The sequence below is a fragment of the Pteropus alecto genome, unplaced genomic scaffold (genome assembly GCF_000325575.1).
Source record: "Pteropus alecto unplaced genomic scaffold, ASM32557v1 scaffold71, whole genome shotgun sequence".
Taxonomy (NCBI): domain Eukaryota; kingdom Metazoa; phylum Chordata; class Mammalia; order Chiroptera; family Pteropodidae; genus Pteropus; species Pteropus alecto.
The window spans coordinates 480,160-498,331 of NW_006433024.1; the positions used below are offsets into that span (position 1 = coordinate 480,160).

The window sequence follows — 18,172 nt, forward strand, 5'->3', positions numbered from 1 at the left end:
ATGTGAAAGTGAATCTCCAAGTTTAAAAAAATTTGCACTTTGGAAATTTGAACATATAGTATGCCAAAAAAGAAATACAAGTAAGATATGTCTCAGAAGAAATAAAAAAGGTTCATTGAAAATAAAGTTATTGGAAATGAAGTCACATATAAGTTAGCTTTAAGAACTAGAACATTCACTTCTTGAGAGTCTTCGTGCTTGTTTTCTCATGCGTAAAATGAGGTGATGGTGCGTAACTCATTACCGAATGGAAAGTGGCACATAGTAAACGCTCAGTAAATGAAAGTTGTTGTTGTTTAAAGGAATCATTATTATTACTATTTTTATTATTTAAGGGAATTTAACACTAAAATTAATATGAATTACACTTATTTTCACTAATACCTTATCTTTATCCTTTTTTCTTTTAGGTTCTTGGTCGGGTATAAGAGCCTTGTATACTTACCAAACTTTCCTCATATCCTTCAAACTTAAATTTAAATGCATATTTCATTTTGCCTTTAAAAAATAGTAATGCCATTGTTAGAAATTTAGATATTGGAAGAGATCCAGGGAATGGAACTCACATTTGTATTCATTTAATGGTTTTGGTTGAAGATGTTTAATGTTGAAAATCAACTCAATTTTGGAAAGAACATCAGAGCATGCTATGGAAACACTAGGCGTCTAGAATTTATTACTCATAGCAAGGAAACAGTAGAATGAATTATTGTTTTGCCTGGACCCATACAAATTTCTTCCATTGCCTTGAGCTTCTTTCCAAGGTCAGATGGTTCTTTTAACTTGGTCAGCAGTTGCAGTTGATTAATAAATCTTCTGAGTACCAAAATGGCCGGCCTGAGTGGGAGGGATACTAGGGTAATATGCCCTCCTCAGCCATGGTCAGAGCAGTGTTATTATCCTAGTTAGGGATTCTCAATCCACAGTAATAATAAATTTACATTGCCACCGAAAACATGTGAAACAAAAATTTCAGCAAATAATATTCCTAATGTGTGCTTTACTCTGAAATTTTATTTTATCCAATTCTATTTTGTTTTTTTTAAAATGCTGGTCATAGCCCACTTAACTTCTTTCATGGCCTGTTATGGATGGCAGACCATGGTTAAAACAAACAAACAAAAAAACTCATTTAAGGAATAGGTTTGTTACTTGAGCAGGACTCAAGCCAAGTCCAGCTTGTGGGTGTGCTGTGCTTTTAGGATTGACCAAGTCTAGTCTTCTAGAAGTGGGGATATGGGTTACTTCTTTATTTATAGCTATTTATAGCTCCCGTTAAGAGAGAGACATTTTCTCCGATTTTCAGTCTTCTCACCCCTTTCTAGGATCCTTTCTCCTCTTCCAAGAACTCTAGAAAGCTGTTATAAACTTGCTCTTCTTACTGGTAGAAGAAATGTGGTTGATAGAAATGTACCTTTAAACATATTCTTTTAACTTCTTTGTTATTTCTGTTTCTGGTAATGGCATTTTTGAAAAGAAAGCATGGTGTTTAAGGGGGAGATGCATATACTCAATTCCAGAACATTTTTTCATGGGAGTAAATGCAAAGTGACAGGCATATGAGTTCTCAGAGTACGTGTATCTACTTTCATTATAGCATGTTTTTACTTTAATAATTTTTTTTTTTATTTCCGAACATTATCTCTAATATTTTTCAGATTCCTTTAATCTAAATGACTGACACAGCATATCATGGAGTTCATTTGATTTCTTTCAAAATATTTTATTATGTCTAACTTTTGTCTCATAATTATTGATTTGGGGGCAGCTTTTTAAGTACTAGCCATATTACCACTATCTAATGAAGTTTGGATGATATCATTATATGATATAAAAAGATTTAAATTTGTAAGTAACCATGAGTGCATAAAATAGCAGCACAATATACACCAAAATCACCTGCAAAAATCTCAAGCCTTGTAAATTCTTGGGTAATTGGCATGATACTGAGTAGGGATGACTGATATTTTTCTTTACCAACCCATGTGGCAGTGGAGTAAACACAGTTTTAAAAGTGTGTTTCTTAATGAACTTTTAAAATTTGAGCAACTCACATTATTTCAAAATTTGCACAAAAAGTGATAGTTTTCATATTGCATTATTTCAAATTTATAGAATCAATATTGACAAAAAAGTAACTCCACTATAATGTGAAAACCTCAATTGCAGGACTTAGTATTCAGCTGAGTTTAATTAAAACTGTTCAGTGTTTATGAAGATGCCATTACATTAGAAGAACTAATATAGCTGGACAGAATCTTAAAATGTTGGAGTTGACAAGATGGGCTATTTTACTCACATGTATAGCATAAAACCATTTGCTAGGCACCCAGATAAGCCTGCTTCTGGTGAGGGAATGTTAAGTCAGTAGGTGGCATACTTTACCATCAGATCAGTGTTTTTCAAGCTGAATGTAAATGCTGTTCCAGCTGCCCTGGGTATGAACTGAAGTGCTACCCTGTAAAAGGCCCAACCTGAGTGTTCATACTCGTTTCGTCTCAGGTTGCCAAGTCTGGATTTTGTAGGGGCTTCTGCCTGGTTCATTATGGGAAGAAGGTCGTCTTTGGAATCAGAATGAATTCAAGTTTGGGCCTATTTTTCTTATTAGTTATGTATTATTGGGCAAGTTTTTAAATTTCACTGAGTCTCAGTGTTTTTATAAATTGGGGCTAATAGTACTAAGTTCATGAGGTAGCTGCAAGGATTACTGTGCTATAATGTCTATAAATTGCTGACCGTAGTCCCCATTGCATAACTGGAATTCTGTAAGTAATACTAATTTTATTAATTACTCTGATGAATAAAATCTTTGTAGAAGGCTGCATTTGGAATTTAAGTGCAGCTCTAGGTTAGCTTCTCAGACAGTTTCTTTTAGTGCCTTTTATATGTTCAACAAGTAAAGTATTTGGCTTTTATGAGATGAGATTGAGTGAAAGAGATAGGATCCTTCTGATGAGTTTGGAAGTAATATTAAGATTGGAAAGAAATGATAAACCGCTGTACATTAAATTTGTGATTCTGGCTGTAGGTGAGTTAAGTTTAAGAAGGATAAGCATGTGTGAAATCCTATACTGGGTTTCAGAGAATCAACGTGTACAAGTACGCATTGTGTTGAAGATGACATAGCTTCAGGTCAAGTGAAAAAGAAACAGGAACTTTGACTAAAAGCCTGGTGTGGGTAGTGATGTGCTTTCAGGAAAGCCAGTGTGTTCTCCAGTAGAGTTAGGAGTGTCCAAACAAAGAACAACAGCAATCCCACTTTCCTGTGTGTCCTGGTCAGCACACATCTGAAGTATGTTTGCTCTGTTTTGTATTCTGTCTTTTTTTTGTTTTGTTTTTGTTTTTTAAGAGAAAATGACAAAGAGGAACACAAACAGGAACTTGACCAGGAAACTGTTGTATAAGGAACAACGTTGCTGCTTATCTTGGAGGTTTGAGCACTGCCTTTCAATTTCAAATGTTTGGAAGTCTATCATTCGGAAGCCAATGCATTGTATAGAATGGACACACAATAAAAATTGAGAAATAAGCTTCTGTAGGATAAATCTAAAGGGCTGCTATAGTATAGCTCCACAGTGTAGAGCTAAAGGATCTGAAGAATGAAAGACAGTTAGTCCAAGTTATAGAAAGGCAAATTTTAACTCCATATTGAAAAATTTTTTAACTGTAAAAGAGTCACAAGCTAACTGGGGAAGCTGAGGTATCTATAAATAACTATAATTTGAGATCTACGTGCCATACAATAAGCATTTTTAGATTCAAGGAAGGGAGAGAATCCTCTGTAGGGATGCAGGAAAGACAAAGGAGGAGGCATATTAGGTCTTAAAGGTAGCTAGGACATAGACATCCTAAAAGTGCAGTTTTACAAGTAGATGGTGTGAAGTGGGGAGCATTCGAAGTCCATGAACGACGGAAAGCAAGGGCATGGAAGCAAGGAATGTTTGGTTTTTACATGAGGGGTTAGAGTGGAGTTCACTTTACTTGGAGGGAGAGGATCTAGTGATTCCCCTGGGATTTGTTTTGTAAGTTATTCCGAACAGAAATTCAGTCAGCTCAACATGTGGCATCATCATATGATTCACCTTATGTTTTTTTTTGAGAACATGTCATATGTGTTGATTAGGAATTTATGGGCAAAAAATAGGATGTAACAAAAAGTCTTGACCTATGTACTCTTTAACAGTGTTCTTAATTCATTCTGACTAAGCATTATTTGTTAAAATTCAACTTTTCTAGACCCGATTTCTTAAAGCCAGGCCCATCTGCGGTGAAACTGATAAATTAAAGCAATAGATTTATTCCTGCCTACCTGAACCTGATGTGGTTGTGCTGGTTTCTGTGGATTAGAGCAGAGTCTAGTTCTGCAGATCTGGGGTGAGGTCTGAAGTTCTACCCGCCTCATAAGCTCCCAGGTAAAGCCATTGCTGTGGGTCCACCGACCACACTTTGGATAGCAAGGGTTTAGAGTCTACTTTATGGCTACCTTTTCCACTCTGAAGTTTGGCACAGGACATCTTGGCAATACATTGGAAGGCAGATACAGTTTCTTTGTCAGTATTGATTTAAATTGGGTAAAGAAATGTTGTTTATTACTGCTGTGTTGATTTATTACTGAACATTCTTTCCCTGGAGCAAAATTTTACTTTTTATACAAAGAATTTTTACCACTTCAGAAACACTGCAAAGTGGGTAGTGTTTATACTTGAAACACTTTTAATCTCAGTTTATGTATAATATCTGCCTTTCCCAAATAATGTTTGATTTAGAATCACTTTGCAAGGAAAGCAGTTTCTTTTGTTTGTTTCTAAATTAACTCAGCCTGATACACTTACAAAGATTAGTTATTAAACTTTCCAGTGGGACAAGCATTTATCTGATATTTAGGGAAATATTTTTAGTTGGAATCTCTGAACCAAGTAGTTTCGTTGCACAGTTTGTTAAAATGATCAGAAAATATTTTAAAATATCTTCTAGAGAGCCAAAGTTATACCATTAGAGGTTAATTTATTTGGACTGTGAATGTTTTTCAATCTTCAAGATGTTTTTCATATATTGCAACTATTCCTATCAGTGTTTCATGTCGGTTTCAACTAAGGAGGAGGGATTAATTTGCCAAATATGAGCTAATTCCCATGGGATTAGAACATTGGATGGGGCCAGGTTTGGGGGCAATGATGTGTTACTTAAGGGAAGAGAAGGCTAGAATAGCATACAGAAGAGAGATTCCTAGGCTCCAGTGATGAAATTTGCTTATGTCATAATTATGCTATTCTTAAGGAAAGTCTGATTTGTTCCTTAACTTGGGTTTAACATCTGGCAGGTACCCCTTTCTATTTTGTTTTCATTCTCAGCATAATAGGCTCCCTCTACTTTTTTTATAAGACTTGGGCAACAGATCCAGGCTTCACTAAGTCTTCTGAAGAAGAAAGGAAGATGGTGAGCTTTCTTTGTAATGTTACTGATTTTTTTTTAATAGGGGGGAATGTAAACTTTAGAAGGTCATAGCCTCGTTGGTTTTGGTCATGGCTGCATCTCTAGTTCCTGACACCTAATACATGCAACATAAATGTGGAATGAATAAATCAGTAAAATGAGATTTCTCCACTGTCATACTCTATATTCATATGAAAGTTTTAAAAAAATATTTTTATTTTCTAGTAAAGTAATTCGTCACCAAGACTTTCACATGTAATTTCTGTTAGTAGATGTGATCTCTTGCTTTTTTATAGTAACATTTAAATAATTATTTAGCTTAAATTTAATACATGCAGAGTAAGTAGGAAGGGGCAAGGGGGCGTCCTTCTGTTTGACTGAGGAGGTGCCCCTTCTCCTCACATATGAAGTTGTCAGAGGACATGGTGTGTCTTCTACTGCTCGTGAATGTTTAGAAGTTGGGAAATGTGCCATCCTCTTTGTTACTTAAAGCCAGTGTTCTTAAGAAACTGAGCCCTTGGTCCTTGTAACCATCAGTTCTAATGTATACTATTGATTTTTGTTTCTTTTTTAGGAATACATATGTGTGCATTTATTTTTCTCCTCAGATTATAACCGGTAGATCATTGCCATTGATGGAGAGAAGGGGGATGTAATTATTGTGCATTCTACTTTATTGGCTATGGTTGAAAATGCAGCCTTGAAAAGTCATATTATTTCAAGCACAGAATGATTTGTTGGCAGGTCTTCCAAATTGCTTTTCTAGCTACCTCAGTTTGAAGAGCTGTGATTATGGTATATAACCATGCATTATACATTACCCAGTAAAATGCAAATATAAGGTCAAACTTTATGTCTTTCAGAATATCATCACCCTCGCAGAGACTGGCTGTCTGGACTTCAGAACATTTTGTACATCATGTCTTGTGAGTGAATCTTCTCTTTATAATTGTTTTCCCATCATAAAAGCAAATTCATGGTTGCATTGCTCAAGTAAGCATTTATCAAATCTTCATGGTATATTTATACACCTTTGTTTTTACCAGATTCTAATTTTGTATTACTGTCAGAACAATTTTCTGCTTTGAATATATAGGAGAATACTACTTATAATCTCTTAAAGTTGCCTATGCTTAAATCTCTTTGTGTGTTTTGTTTGCTTTTTCCTGCCATGAAGTATATGTTAGAACTTACTTGGAGTCAGAGGCTCAAGATGACTCTAGAAATCACTTAGTGAAACCTCTCATTTTGCAACTGAGGAATCATGGCCTTTAAAGGGAGGAAGTAACATTTTCCAAATTATTGGCAGAGCCAGAAATGAAACGCGGGTTTCTTTTTTCTTAATCCAATGCTCATTCTTCTGTATGGTATTGTCTCATTCCCCCTTAGTCAGTGTCAATAAGGTCTATACTTCAAATACCTTTGAGTGACGGCCTAATCAAAATGGACATTTGGAAGTAAATATTAATAAGGCATTCCAGAGCCTCTATGTGAATTGATGATCTAGTGTGTGGGATTATTTGTACCAATGTCTTTACGATTTAGCAATAAGATTTTGCTTGTGATTTCTTACCACTTTGAGACACTGATTTTTGCTTGAGCTTTTCTTAATTGCCCACTTAGATAAGGAAGCCATTAAGGTCACTCCATTGCCATGTGTGCAACTCCTGTGTGGCTCGGTATGATCAACACTGCCTGTGGACTGGACGGTGTATAGGTGAGACACTGAGCTTTTCAGTTACCACTATGAATTTCAGCTTTTGTTTAGTTATGTGTGTGACTCATAGAACAAGTAGAAGAGTGTCCATTTTGTAGCTCTTCCTTGTCAGAGAATCATCTCTATGGTATAACACTTTTGGAAGGCTGATTGTCGATGTTGATAATGATAATGTCATTGTATAGTATTTTTGTGTTTACAAAGCTTTTACATGAAGTATCCTGTTTGATTAGCAGAGCACTCCTCTCCTATGTGGTTGGTATTATCTCCATTTTAGAGTTGAAAAAATATAAAAGGTAAAAAGTTATTTAAGTCACTTTAGTAGTATCAGTCTTCTATTCCAAATACCATACTCTTTCCATATTTTGCATCTTGTCTCTCTTGTTTCCTTTCTCCACTTGCCTCCTTTAAGGCTCAGGTAGGAGCTAGATCCAAAGATGGCAGAGATCTAGGGATTGCCTTCCACCCAGGGAATTATCCTTTTCCTAATCTGCAGCCCTGGGTTTCCTCTGAGCTGTCACAGTAAAATCCAGGGGTTTATTTTATTTTGAGGAACCTCAGAGGAACTATGTCATAGGTCTTCAGGAGAAGATATGCTTTTATGATCTTGATGAACAAAAGGCTGCCTCAGCTCAGTCAGGTGTCCTCAGTGCATATGTTCATGTTCTCTTCTGTTCCTAGAGAACAAGTGAAGAGACAATTTCTGGCGTCCCTAGTTTCATGGACCCCATCCCACCATAAAGATGCGATGATTGGCTTTATAACAGGCAGCTTTGAATGGCCGCAGAAAAACAATAGTAATGAGTTCATATATTTTTATCACACTGCATTTAATATAGTGTTTTCATATGCATCATCCTGTTCGGTTGCCACAGGCCTGTGAAATAGAAGAGATATTATCCCCATATTAAAAGTAAGAACACTGGTCCAGAGAAGTTAAATGATGTACCTACAGCCACACAAGTAATCATTTCTAAACCTAGGTCCTCATTCCTATGGCCGTTTGCCCCTTCTGCTGCACTTTGCTGCCACTGGAGAGGGGGGAACAGTGGTTGGTACCTGAGGAGCTTTCATGTCATTAGCATCGAAACGCTCCCATCTCCAGCATCAAGAGAGCAGCTCAAATGAGGGGCTTGGCTGCCTGGTACCTACATCCCTTCTTTGTTTCTGTAGGCCTTTCTCAGGTTGCAGGTTGCCCCTCTTTTGCTGTGTCCAGTCTCCTGCAGTGTACCTATTTAGTACTACTCCTCAGATTCATTTTCTCTGTTCCCTGATCAAGTCAATCCTTGAGGTCTGGAAGTCATACTTTATATAAACTTATCACATGGAAGGAAGAGATGGGATGATTTGCCCCAAATCCTGCCTGCTCTCATCCTTCCAACACGGTATAGGCCATCCTAGAACTGTATATGCTTTGTAAACTTTGTTCTATTAAAAAAAATTCTCTTTTAGGTAAGTAATAATAAAGTTAGTTCATGTTAGTTCAGTTAACATGGACAGTTGACCATGACATATCAGAGCCATTTGGTTTTATAGTTTAATGGTATTTAAAAGCAAAGCAACAGCTTATTTCTTTTACTTTGGTCAGTGCTTTGGACAGGAAGGCAGTTAATATGGTCTTGATTTGGAAAATCATTGTAAGAAAGTATTAAATATGTTGTTTTTCTTTTTGATGTAGGTTTTGGCAACCATCATTATTACATATTCTTCTTATTTTTCCTTGCCTTTATGTGTGACTGGATTATGTATGAATCTTTCCTGTGTAAGTATAAATTTTCCTTATAGCAAGCGCATGCACTCATATCCACATATACTTTTCCTTGTAAACTCTTGTATATATCACTTTCTGGCTGGGTTACTACAAACCATTCCCCTAGTAAAAATGAAATGGATGCCTCTGAGACTTTCTCAGCATTGGGAAACTATAAGAAATGCTGGAAGAGGGTAGTTGTCAGTACCTTAGAAGAGATTGTAGTCTAAAGTGACCTCGATAAATGCGAAAAGTGGTCAAAAATACAAATTCACTTAAGGCAAGTGCAAATTTATCCCCTGCTAAAATGAAGAGAAAACAGCTACTTAAGTATAAATCTACGGAAATGAGAGTAAATAAAATAAAGGAAAAAAAGATTGGTAGTAGAGAGATTGGGGGAGAAGGAAGGTGGTCACAGTAATCAAGGGACAAAACTCTGAAAACACATGTCATTTGATAAATATCTAGTCACAATTTTTAACTGGTATGAAAATGTAAAAGTAATTGAAAGGTTAGAAATAATAACTTGAAAGAAAATATTGGATCACTATTCTGCAACCCTGAGAAAGGAAAGTAACTTTTCAGTAGCAGTATAAGGGATGTCTAGGGATCCCGTGTATGGAGTGACATCCAGCTGTTCCAAGGTGATCAATTAAGAAGAGCGGGTTTAAATCAAAGCAAGAGTGTTTGGTGGCTCTTAAGAATTACATGACTATATCACTTCATATAAATGTCTAACCGTAATGCTATACACCTGAAACTAATATAAAACAATATTTTATGTTAACTGTAATTTTTAAAATTTTTAAATAATAAATATATAAAAAACATATATATGAAAAAAAAAGAATTGCTTGGCCGTGCTTTTCAAACCTTGGAAGAGGTTACCTAACTGAAAAAAGCTATAGTGCTCGTAGTTTATTTTGACTTTGCTTAATGGTTCATTATTTATTTATTTGAAAGCTTTGGGGGAGTTTGGCCATTTAGGCAGAGGCTTCACCACTAATCTGTTTCCACCCACCTTCCTGTTGCATTCATGCTCAGGCCTTTATTTTGCCAACAGAATACTAGTTTGTTGCTTGAGTTAAAATAGGGAATGATTCAGGAAACTGTTAGGAAAGTTTTTTACTACTCTTTTTTCTTTTTTTCTTAGCATCTCAAGCTCCAGCCCTTCTTACTCTTGTTCTTCCTGCTTTCTTTAATTTAAATTTTTAGTTTTTGGAAGACAGTTCCTCCGACAGTGTCCCCCAACCTCCCAGCTCCCCTCCCCAGAAACATCCAGTATTACAAGTTTTGTTTTGATTGGGGTTTCATTTTTAGAGATTGTTAATTAATATCTATGTGAAATGATTTCTTTTTTGCCCTGCTGTAGGCACAGAGAGGGCTTCAGTTGCCTCATCAGCCCCTTTCCCACCTGACACCTTGGGTATCTGATCACTAGGGAATGCTTTTGTGGCTCAGTGTAACTGTCACCATCTCAAATGGATCTAATAGTCAGAAGGTTGTGATCCCTGATCTCACTCAGTTCTTGTCAAAGGCCATTGGTAATCCTGAGCATTGGAATTTTAAAACCTCTTAGATTATGTCTGGTGGTGTAAGAAATAAAATATTTTTTGACACTACTTCTTTCTGTTGAAAGAGCTGCCCTTTGAAGGCCTGACATTAAAGCATATTCCTGGAAAACCTTTTCAAGCTGGCCCATGGACCAGCCGTGCCTTGGACTTGATCCTAGGGGAGAGGAGCCAGATTTTACACCACTCTTGTTTTCCCCCCTTCTCTCTCTCCACTAAAAATAGTCACCTTTGTTTGCTGTCTGTGTCCAGCATAAAACTGTATTGATAAGGACAGAAGTGATTTTCCATCACATTCATTCTTTCCAAGTGGCTTTCTTATTACATGCATTGGTTCTTCTCTGCCTTTGTCTTTATTCTCTGGCTCTGAACCGATTTTATATTATGTTTTGTTTCTTAGGAACAGTCCCACCTTTACATTCACTTAAAACTGTGTAGACCAGCTGAACATATTTGGTTACTTTTATCCCATTTTATTTTGACAATATTTATTTATACTGAATGAAGATATTGGGTCATTATTTCACAGACAGGAAAAATGAACTTTGTTTATTAAAAGTGCTCCATTTTTTTCATGAGGCCTCATTGCTATCCCACCTTCTTTGGTTACCATTAATAGTCCTGTTGCTAGAGCCTTGCTGTGCACCCTGCCCCTCAGGTGATCCAGTTGAAGTTACTTCTGACTCTGTACAGCCTCCATCCATTTCATCTTCTGTGAAGTCTGTTTTCAGGGTGGACCGTAGGTAACCCAAAGTGTCAGCAGCATACAAGTAACAGGGAGAAAGATTTTAGATCATGGTTAAAATACTGTAACTATCAGAGCTATCCAAAGATGAAAACAGTTGAGTTGGAACAATACGAGTTCTCTATCATTAGCCAACGACCACCTGATAAGAAAGTATTAGTACATATTAAAGTGTTATATTGCACAATAATGTATGTGGCCATTTAGAGCCATATCTTTGATATTAAATCTGAAATTAGTCCTATGAAAACTTCAGTTTGAGGTTATACTGTGTTATCAAAAAAATTCCCAGAAGAGAGCAGTAGAAATCCATAAGCTGAAAGAAAATATTCTTTCCCACTCAGCTGTTTCCTCTGCCTGCTGTTTGAAATTATATTATTTTTTGTCAAATCAGGTGCATGGGATGCATTTTTCTTTGCTGTCCTAATAAGAATCTCTACAGAGTATAATTTGCCTTAACTTACTACCTTGATTATTACTCTGTGATGATTACTGTTAGAATGCTTCTGGCATATATTCATGGAAGATGGCTGGGAATCAGATGAGACTCAAAAAGGAAAATTAGATTTTTAGCACTAAAATGGACAGACAGTAGATAGTAATGTCATGGATTCATTTTCTCTCTGTCCCAGGAGCTCTTAAGTATTGCTTTGGGAAAATGTCTAAAAATAATTATCAAATTGTCAGAGGCATTTGTGAAATCTCAAGGTGCAAATCTACAGAATTCTCATTCCAAAAATAATTTGCCCTTTATGAGCAGTCATGGTGCCTGTAAGTCATTGGCTTTACATAACCTTCAGAGTCCGTTTGCTTTTTTCTGCCGCTTCCTGCATGTATTCACCTAAGGGCTGCTCTTAACTATGTGGGCTACGGATCAGTATCATGAAGGCCATAGGGAAGTCCTCCCTTTTAATTGGCTTATAAATCGGTGTTCCTGGGGAGAAACTGAGCTGTGATCACATGAATTTTGCTCTCTGTCCTTTTCCTGGGGGGTATCTTTCTCATGAATTTCCTCACCTGGCCTTTCTCTCTCTGCAGGATAAATTTTGGTGCCAGTACAGAAGTATACTCGGTAACTGCATGCTGTTAGGTTGTGTTCCAAAAGTATCTAGGGGCTTATAGGATTTCTTGTGCCATAGCAATGGCCTGGTGATCTGAACCTTTAATAAGAGTTTATATTTAGTTCTGCGATAGACCCATATCTTGCTGTAACATGGATAAGAGAGAATTTTCCAGGACAAATATTTATTAAATATAATCATTCTTAGTTGTCAAGTCCTTGAACAATTAACTTCTCTGACCAGTGCATTTTATGCTGAATATGCTGATTTTAGTGATGGTTTTATGGTCCTTTTTTGCTTTTATCCCCTCCCTGCCAGCCGATGATGGAGTGTTATCATAGCCTTAATTAACAGTGAGGTACCATTTTTTTTGTCTTTGTTAGCTGGCATTTGAATAATAAAATCGTCAAGATGGGTTTCTGATCTGTGCTATCATGTCTTGCTTTCTTTTTTTTTAAATAGAACTACACTGATTTTATCTTCTTGAATGATGATCACTCGTTTGTTGCCTTTTTAAATAATTGGTTCCTTTTTGTGCATTCACAGATTGGTCAAATCATTGTGCCACAACATTCGGAGAAGATGGACTATGGACCTACCTCAGTCAGATTGTGGCTTGTTCCCCTTGGGTTTTATATATCTTCATGCTAGCAACTTTCCATTTCTCATGGTCAACATTTTTATTAATCAATCAACTCTTTCAGGTATATATTCTCTTTGTATAATGTCTTTGGGAAAATTTCAATAACCTGTAGTAAGGTAGAAAGACTTTAATTTCAAATCAGAAGACTTTGTTTTTAGTTCTACCTCTGTCACTTTCTCTGTGGGTCTAGGCATGTCATTTGACTCTTGAATTTCAGTTTCCTTGTCCATAAAATGAGGATAATAATGCCTGTCTACTCTCATAGGATGGTTTAAAAGTTAGAATAATAAATTGTTAGTGTTGGCCCTAGGAATTATCTAACCTCTTTATTTTACAGAGGTACAGAGAGGTGAATTGAACTGTTCTTGGTCACCCAAAGAGTAGGAAAATCAGAACGCAAACCTACGTTTTCTGACAGTCCCATTTATGGGCTTTTTCCATCATATGATTAAATTGTATGGTGTGTGAAAGCATGGTATAAACTGTAAAGCATGGTGCAAATGTGAGATGATTATTTTCTCTTACTTTTGCCAACCTTGCTTGTTATCCTTATTGTTATACAATACTTCAGTGGATAGAAGTGGGGAAGAAATAAAAGATATCACTAACCAATGGACAGGTAATTGCATATCCAGAGAATGTCATGGCCATGAGAAAGTTCAAGCTCTAGGACAGTAGTCACCTTCAGCTTTATATGAAGCTCTGTCCCTTCCCTTCCCTGCTGCCTTCCCCTATGAGTAGAACGTAATTCTCATTGTTGCTATGTCCTGCCCTCATGAAATGGACAGCTGTGATCAGTCTGAGCCACTTACTGTAAGACTTCAGATAATCAGGGCATTACTCAGCAAAAGGAAAAAATATTCCACTTTTATGGAGACGTGAACAATTCTATAATAATAATAAAGAAATAAAGAAAAAATGCTAAGGGAAGAAATTAAGCTAATAATACTGACTAAACTAAGGTTTCTGAACATTTATCGTAATTTCCTGTCCCTTTGATATCTATAGGCTCACGCAGTAAGAATGGATATTAGCATCAATGATTGTTAATATTAATTACTACCATTTGTAATACCTAACATTTATATATGCTTTATATATTCCAAAACACTTTCTCATCTGTTTCCTTACAAACATTTGAGATGTAGACTGTGCCAAAGTAGTGTCTCCATTTTATAGATGAGGAAACTAAGCCTAAGAAATGTTGAGTACCTTGTTTATGACCATAGGGCTAATAAGAGGTGGAATTAGATGTAGAACCTAAGATTTGAGACATCAATCCTAATTCTCTTTCTTCTTATTTGGACTCTTAAAACAAGTACAAGTAAATGAGACTATAATATTCTTAATTTTTAAAAGGTTATTATATTTGTCTGTTTTCTAAGGCAGGAAAATGGGCTCAAAGTTTTGAATAGTTTTGAAATGCAGGAATTCAGAGCAAAGTAGTTTTCTTAATAAACAAAACATCTCTGTTAATTTGAAGCCTTTCATTTCCCGAGTGCTCTGGAGAGTAATGGTTTTGACCGTAGCCAGCCAAACTGACAGTATAGACTGCTGGTTAGGACACTGAGCTTTATTCTCACATTGACCGAGGTGTCAGTCACAGTTCTGCCACTTTATAAGCTGTGTGGCCTTGGACCTGTTACTTCACCTCTATAAGCCTCTGCACTAGGTATTTTATATATATTATCTCAAATCCTTAAACAATCTGATGAAGGTGATAATCTCTGTTTTACAGATAAGGAACTTGATGTTTGAGTTGTTTTGAGGATTAAATGAGAACTCAGTAAATAGTAGTGGTTTTAATGACTTAAGAGTTTTTAAGTTACCTTAATTCTTCTTACCTTTCCCCAAATTTATAGATTTAAATGTTCTTCACTTCAGATTATTAACTTTTTCATTTGGCTGTTTTCACAGAGATAGAAGGATAAACAAGTTGAGATAATTGCACTGATACTGACCTTATGTTGTTTTATTCATCTAAAAGTTGCATGCTGAATGTATTAAGAATCTAAACATGGCCATAAGTCATGGCTTAAATTACTAAAACAATTATATCACAACTCTCAGTCAATGTACTGTGCTTTCTTGAAGGTTAATAAAAATTAGATAGTCAGAAAAGAAAATGCCTAGCTACTAGATTTACATAGGAAAGTCTAGTTTAGAGCTGCTGAATCTTTACTCTTACCATGATCCTTGGTTAGAGGGTTAGGTGATACTGTATTTGGGGGTTACTGAATGTTTGCCAGTGTCCTGTAATGCACTGCTAAGAGTAATGGAGCCTTGGTATTTTTTATGTACCTTCCAATCTTTTTCAGATTGCTTTTCTAGGCCTGACCTCTCATGAGAGAACCAGCCTACTGAAGCAGAGCAGGCATATGAAACAGCCGTTGTCCCTCAGGAGGACGCCATACAAGTAAGTGAGATCCATTCTTTCCACTGAGACTTATGGAAGGCGCTAGGCCAGCCATTGGTTACCCAGTCTCATGCCACCACCCTTGGCCATGCCCTTATCCTCTAACTCGCTATCTGGTAGAGTTGACCTTTCTTGGAAGCCTCAGTGACAGGAGATGAGTGGTAAGGTCATGAGCCCCAAGGCAGTAAGAATTTGGGGTTTAGTCTGCTGGACTCAGCACAAATAATAAGTGACTTTGAAGTTTTGCCAAGATGGGGAATCTCTCCAGTCAAGCCACATGGTCACAAGGTTGCACGTTGCTGGCATGAAGTCAATATGAGATAATTAAGCATGTGGCTGAGAAAGGCAGCCACAAGGCTCTCTGTAGAAAGCGTTAGACTGTGAGCTTTGCCAAGATTTTCAACCTGGCTTTCTATCATGAGTAATTATTTTAGCCCTATGTTTAATGTGCCCACCTGTGTCAGGGAGAAGCTAGTTTTTCAGATTTGGGATATGTTCTTCCTTGAGCATTAGTGGTATAAAACCTGTCCTCAGCTGAAAATGAGAGTGTTTGTAGGAAGGTCATCATCTTATGATAGAACAGTCAGGCTTTGAAGCTTATCTCCCTGTCACATATTTCGGGGTCTTGGAGGCTCAAAGTGCTGCAGAGGTGACCCAGAGCCCTCCAGGGGTTTGAACGCTCACTGCCTATCTCATGAGCAGTCTATTTTAAAGCACAGTGGTGGTACAAGATGAAACTGTTAGGCTGTTAGACCAAGAAGTCAGAGCCTGGGATGTGACTCTGATATGTATTTAGAGAGGAGAGAAATTGACTTAATTGGGAAGAGATGGGTAAAGCAATAGAGAGTAGATGGCAAGCTTGTGATGATTGTTTCAGACTGGCAGTGATAATAAAGTCCCTTTCTCGGTTTAACCAGAAGAATAAATATTTACCGAAGTAGAGAAGCCTTTGTGGCAGACGTAAAATTTTAAACTGAGCCTTGAAGGTTGTGGGGTGGGTATGATGGAGAGAGAAGGGAGGGCATGCTAAGCCCTGAAGGAGAGTCACAATGGAGGGACAGGCAAGAGAGTTGGGCGTGTTTGGGAATTGCTGAGTAATGGCTACATAGGCTGGAGGAACTAACACCAAGGTCTTCGAGCCACTTTGAATCTGGCTTCCAAACCCTCTCAAACCAGAGGTTTGCCTTGTTTTCCTTCCCCCTAAATGACTTTTACTCACTAACTCGCTCTCGAGCTGGTCTCTTAAATGCCCAGCATGTCTCCCCACTTCAGCCCCATCCATTCCACATGGTCAGCCTTCTTCCTAAGAAGCTGCCTTCTGAGTAGTGATGGGCCTTTCCTGACCACTGTCACTAAACAGCAGCAGTGGTACAGTCATCCTTAGGCAAAGATGTTTTGATGTATGTAGGAAGTTGAGTTAGGCTTGAAAGACAGGCCATGTGCAGAAACATACACTTTCTTCGTAACTGGAATATGTAGCAGTATTCAGGATTTAATGGAGAAAAGGTGATGGTGAAGACCATTGCAGTCAGGAAGGCTCCAGAGGGGAAGTGGCCCTTGACTTGGGCCTCGAGAATTGGTAGCACTTAAAAGGTGAGGGCATTACCTGCAGTAAGGGTGGGGAGGGGGGCTGGGTTCCAGCATAGAAGAATGGCCTGTGCAGTTACGATCGTGGGGAAAACAGAGCCAGAGTAGCTGCAGCAGGAGGTTTATAAAGATGAGTTTGGGGGCTAACACTGGAGGAGCCTTCTTGTGTAGGGCCTGGAATATAAAGATGAGCAGTCTGGATCTGAACCTCTGGGCAGAGGAGTATCTTTAAAGGGTTTTGATTGGGAGGTGAAGTGCTGCAAAGGGCTATGAACATTAGGGTGTTTGACAGACTAGACAGTCTCCAAAATGTAAGGTGAATTGGAGGGAATTGAGACAGGGACATCATTTACAGATGCTACTTAGAAGATTTAGAAAAAACCCATCTTTATATAATTGTATTAACCAATGTTACCCCGATAAACTTAATTTTAAAAAAATTTAAAAAAATAAAAAGAAAGAAAAACTCATCTTGTTGATTGTAGTCTATGGTCTACAATACCATAGACTGGTCTATGTGGCTATTGAGAGAAGCAAAATCCAAATTAGGGCAGTGGGAATGGAAAGGAAACTTATTATTGGTAATGATCATTCCAGTGAAAGGGAGACCCAGAAGGAACTTACTAGTTGCTGGGCAGAAGCCAGGGAATCTCAAAATTGGAGATTCAGTTTCAGAAATGGAACTGGGCTTCAGTTTTAAGCCCAGTAACTGTCTGATTCACCTCTGGACTCCTGCAGGATCTTCGAAGGACGTTGTATATTGTAGAATCTCAGTGTACATTTATGGTTTGAGTGACTGTCAAGAGCTAACCAGAAAATGTAGTAAGACGTGTTCTCTTCCTTTCTTGGCAGCCTTGGGTTCACACAGAACCTTGCAGATTTCTTTCACTGTGGCTGCTTTGGTTTGGCGAAGCCCTGTGCAGTAGATTGGACATCACAATACACCATGGTCTTTCACCCAGCTAAGGAGAAAGTTCTTCGCTCAGTATGAAGAAAAGTAACCCAAAACTCACACTCTGATTTGTTTGTATTTAAGTTCATACCCTGTGGTCTAAAAGTGAAGTGAAGATTTAGAGTTCACCTAAGCCTAAAGGAAAACAGGTGATTTTTAAAGCCATTTGGTGAAAACAGAAGTTCTCGATAAAGGCATTATACTTTTTTAGATTCTGCAAGATGGACTGTTCCTGAGCAATCTTGGCTGACACCTAAAAAAAACTTTTATATTTTTTACAAATGCAAGTTAAAGTTA

General features: G+C 37.4%; 1 protein-coding gene across 1 annotated transcript in view; it reads left to right on the plus strand.

The window, feature by feature from the left end:
• Positions 1–18,160, plus strand: part of ZDHHC13 (zinc finger DHHC-type containing 13) — a 42,534-nt gene extending 24,374 nt beyond the window's left edge. The window contains 10 exon segments of the mRNA XM_025044155.1: positions 411–450; positions 1,720–1,741; positions 2,512–2,521; positions 5,283–5,436; positions 6,297–6,359; positions 7,057–7,150; positions 8,829–8,912; positions 12,824–12,981; positions 15,239–15,336; positions 17,776–18,160. Of these exon segments, the coding sequence (XP_024899923.1) occupies positions 411–450; positions 1,720–1,741; positions 2,512–2,521; positions 5,283–5,436; positions 6,297–6,359; positions 7,057–7,150; positions 8,829–8,912; positions 12,824–12,981; positions 15,239–15,336; positions 17,776–17,914 (862 nt within the window). The 3' untranslated portion in view covers positions 17,915–18,160.
• The last annotated feature ends 12 nt before the right edge of the window (positions 18,161–18,172 follow it).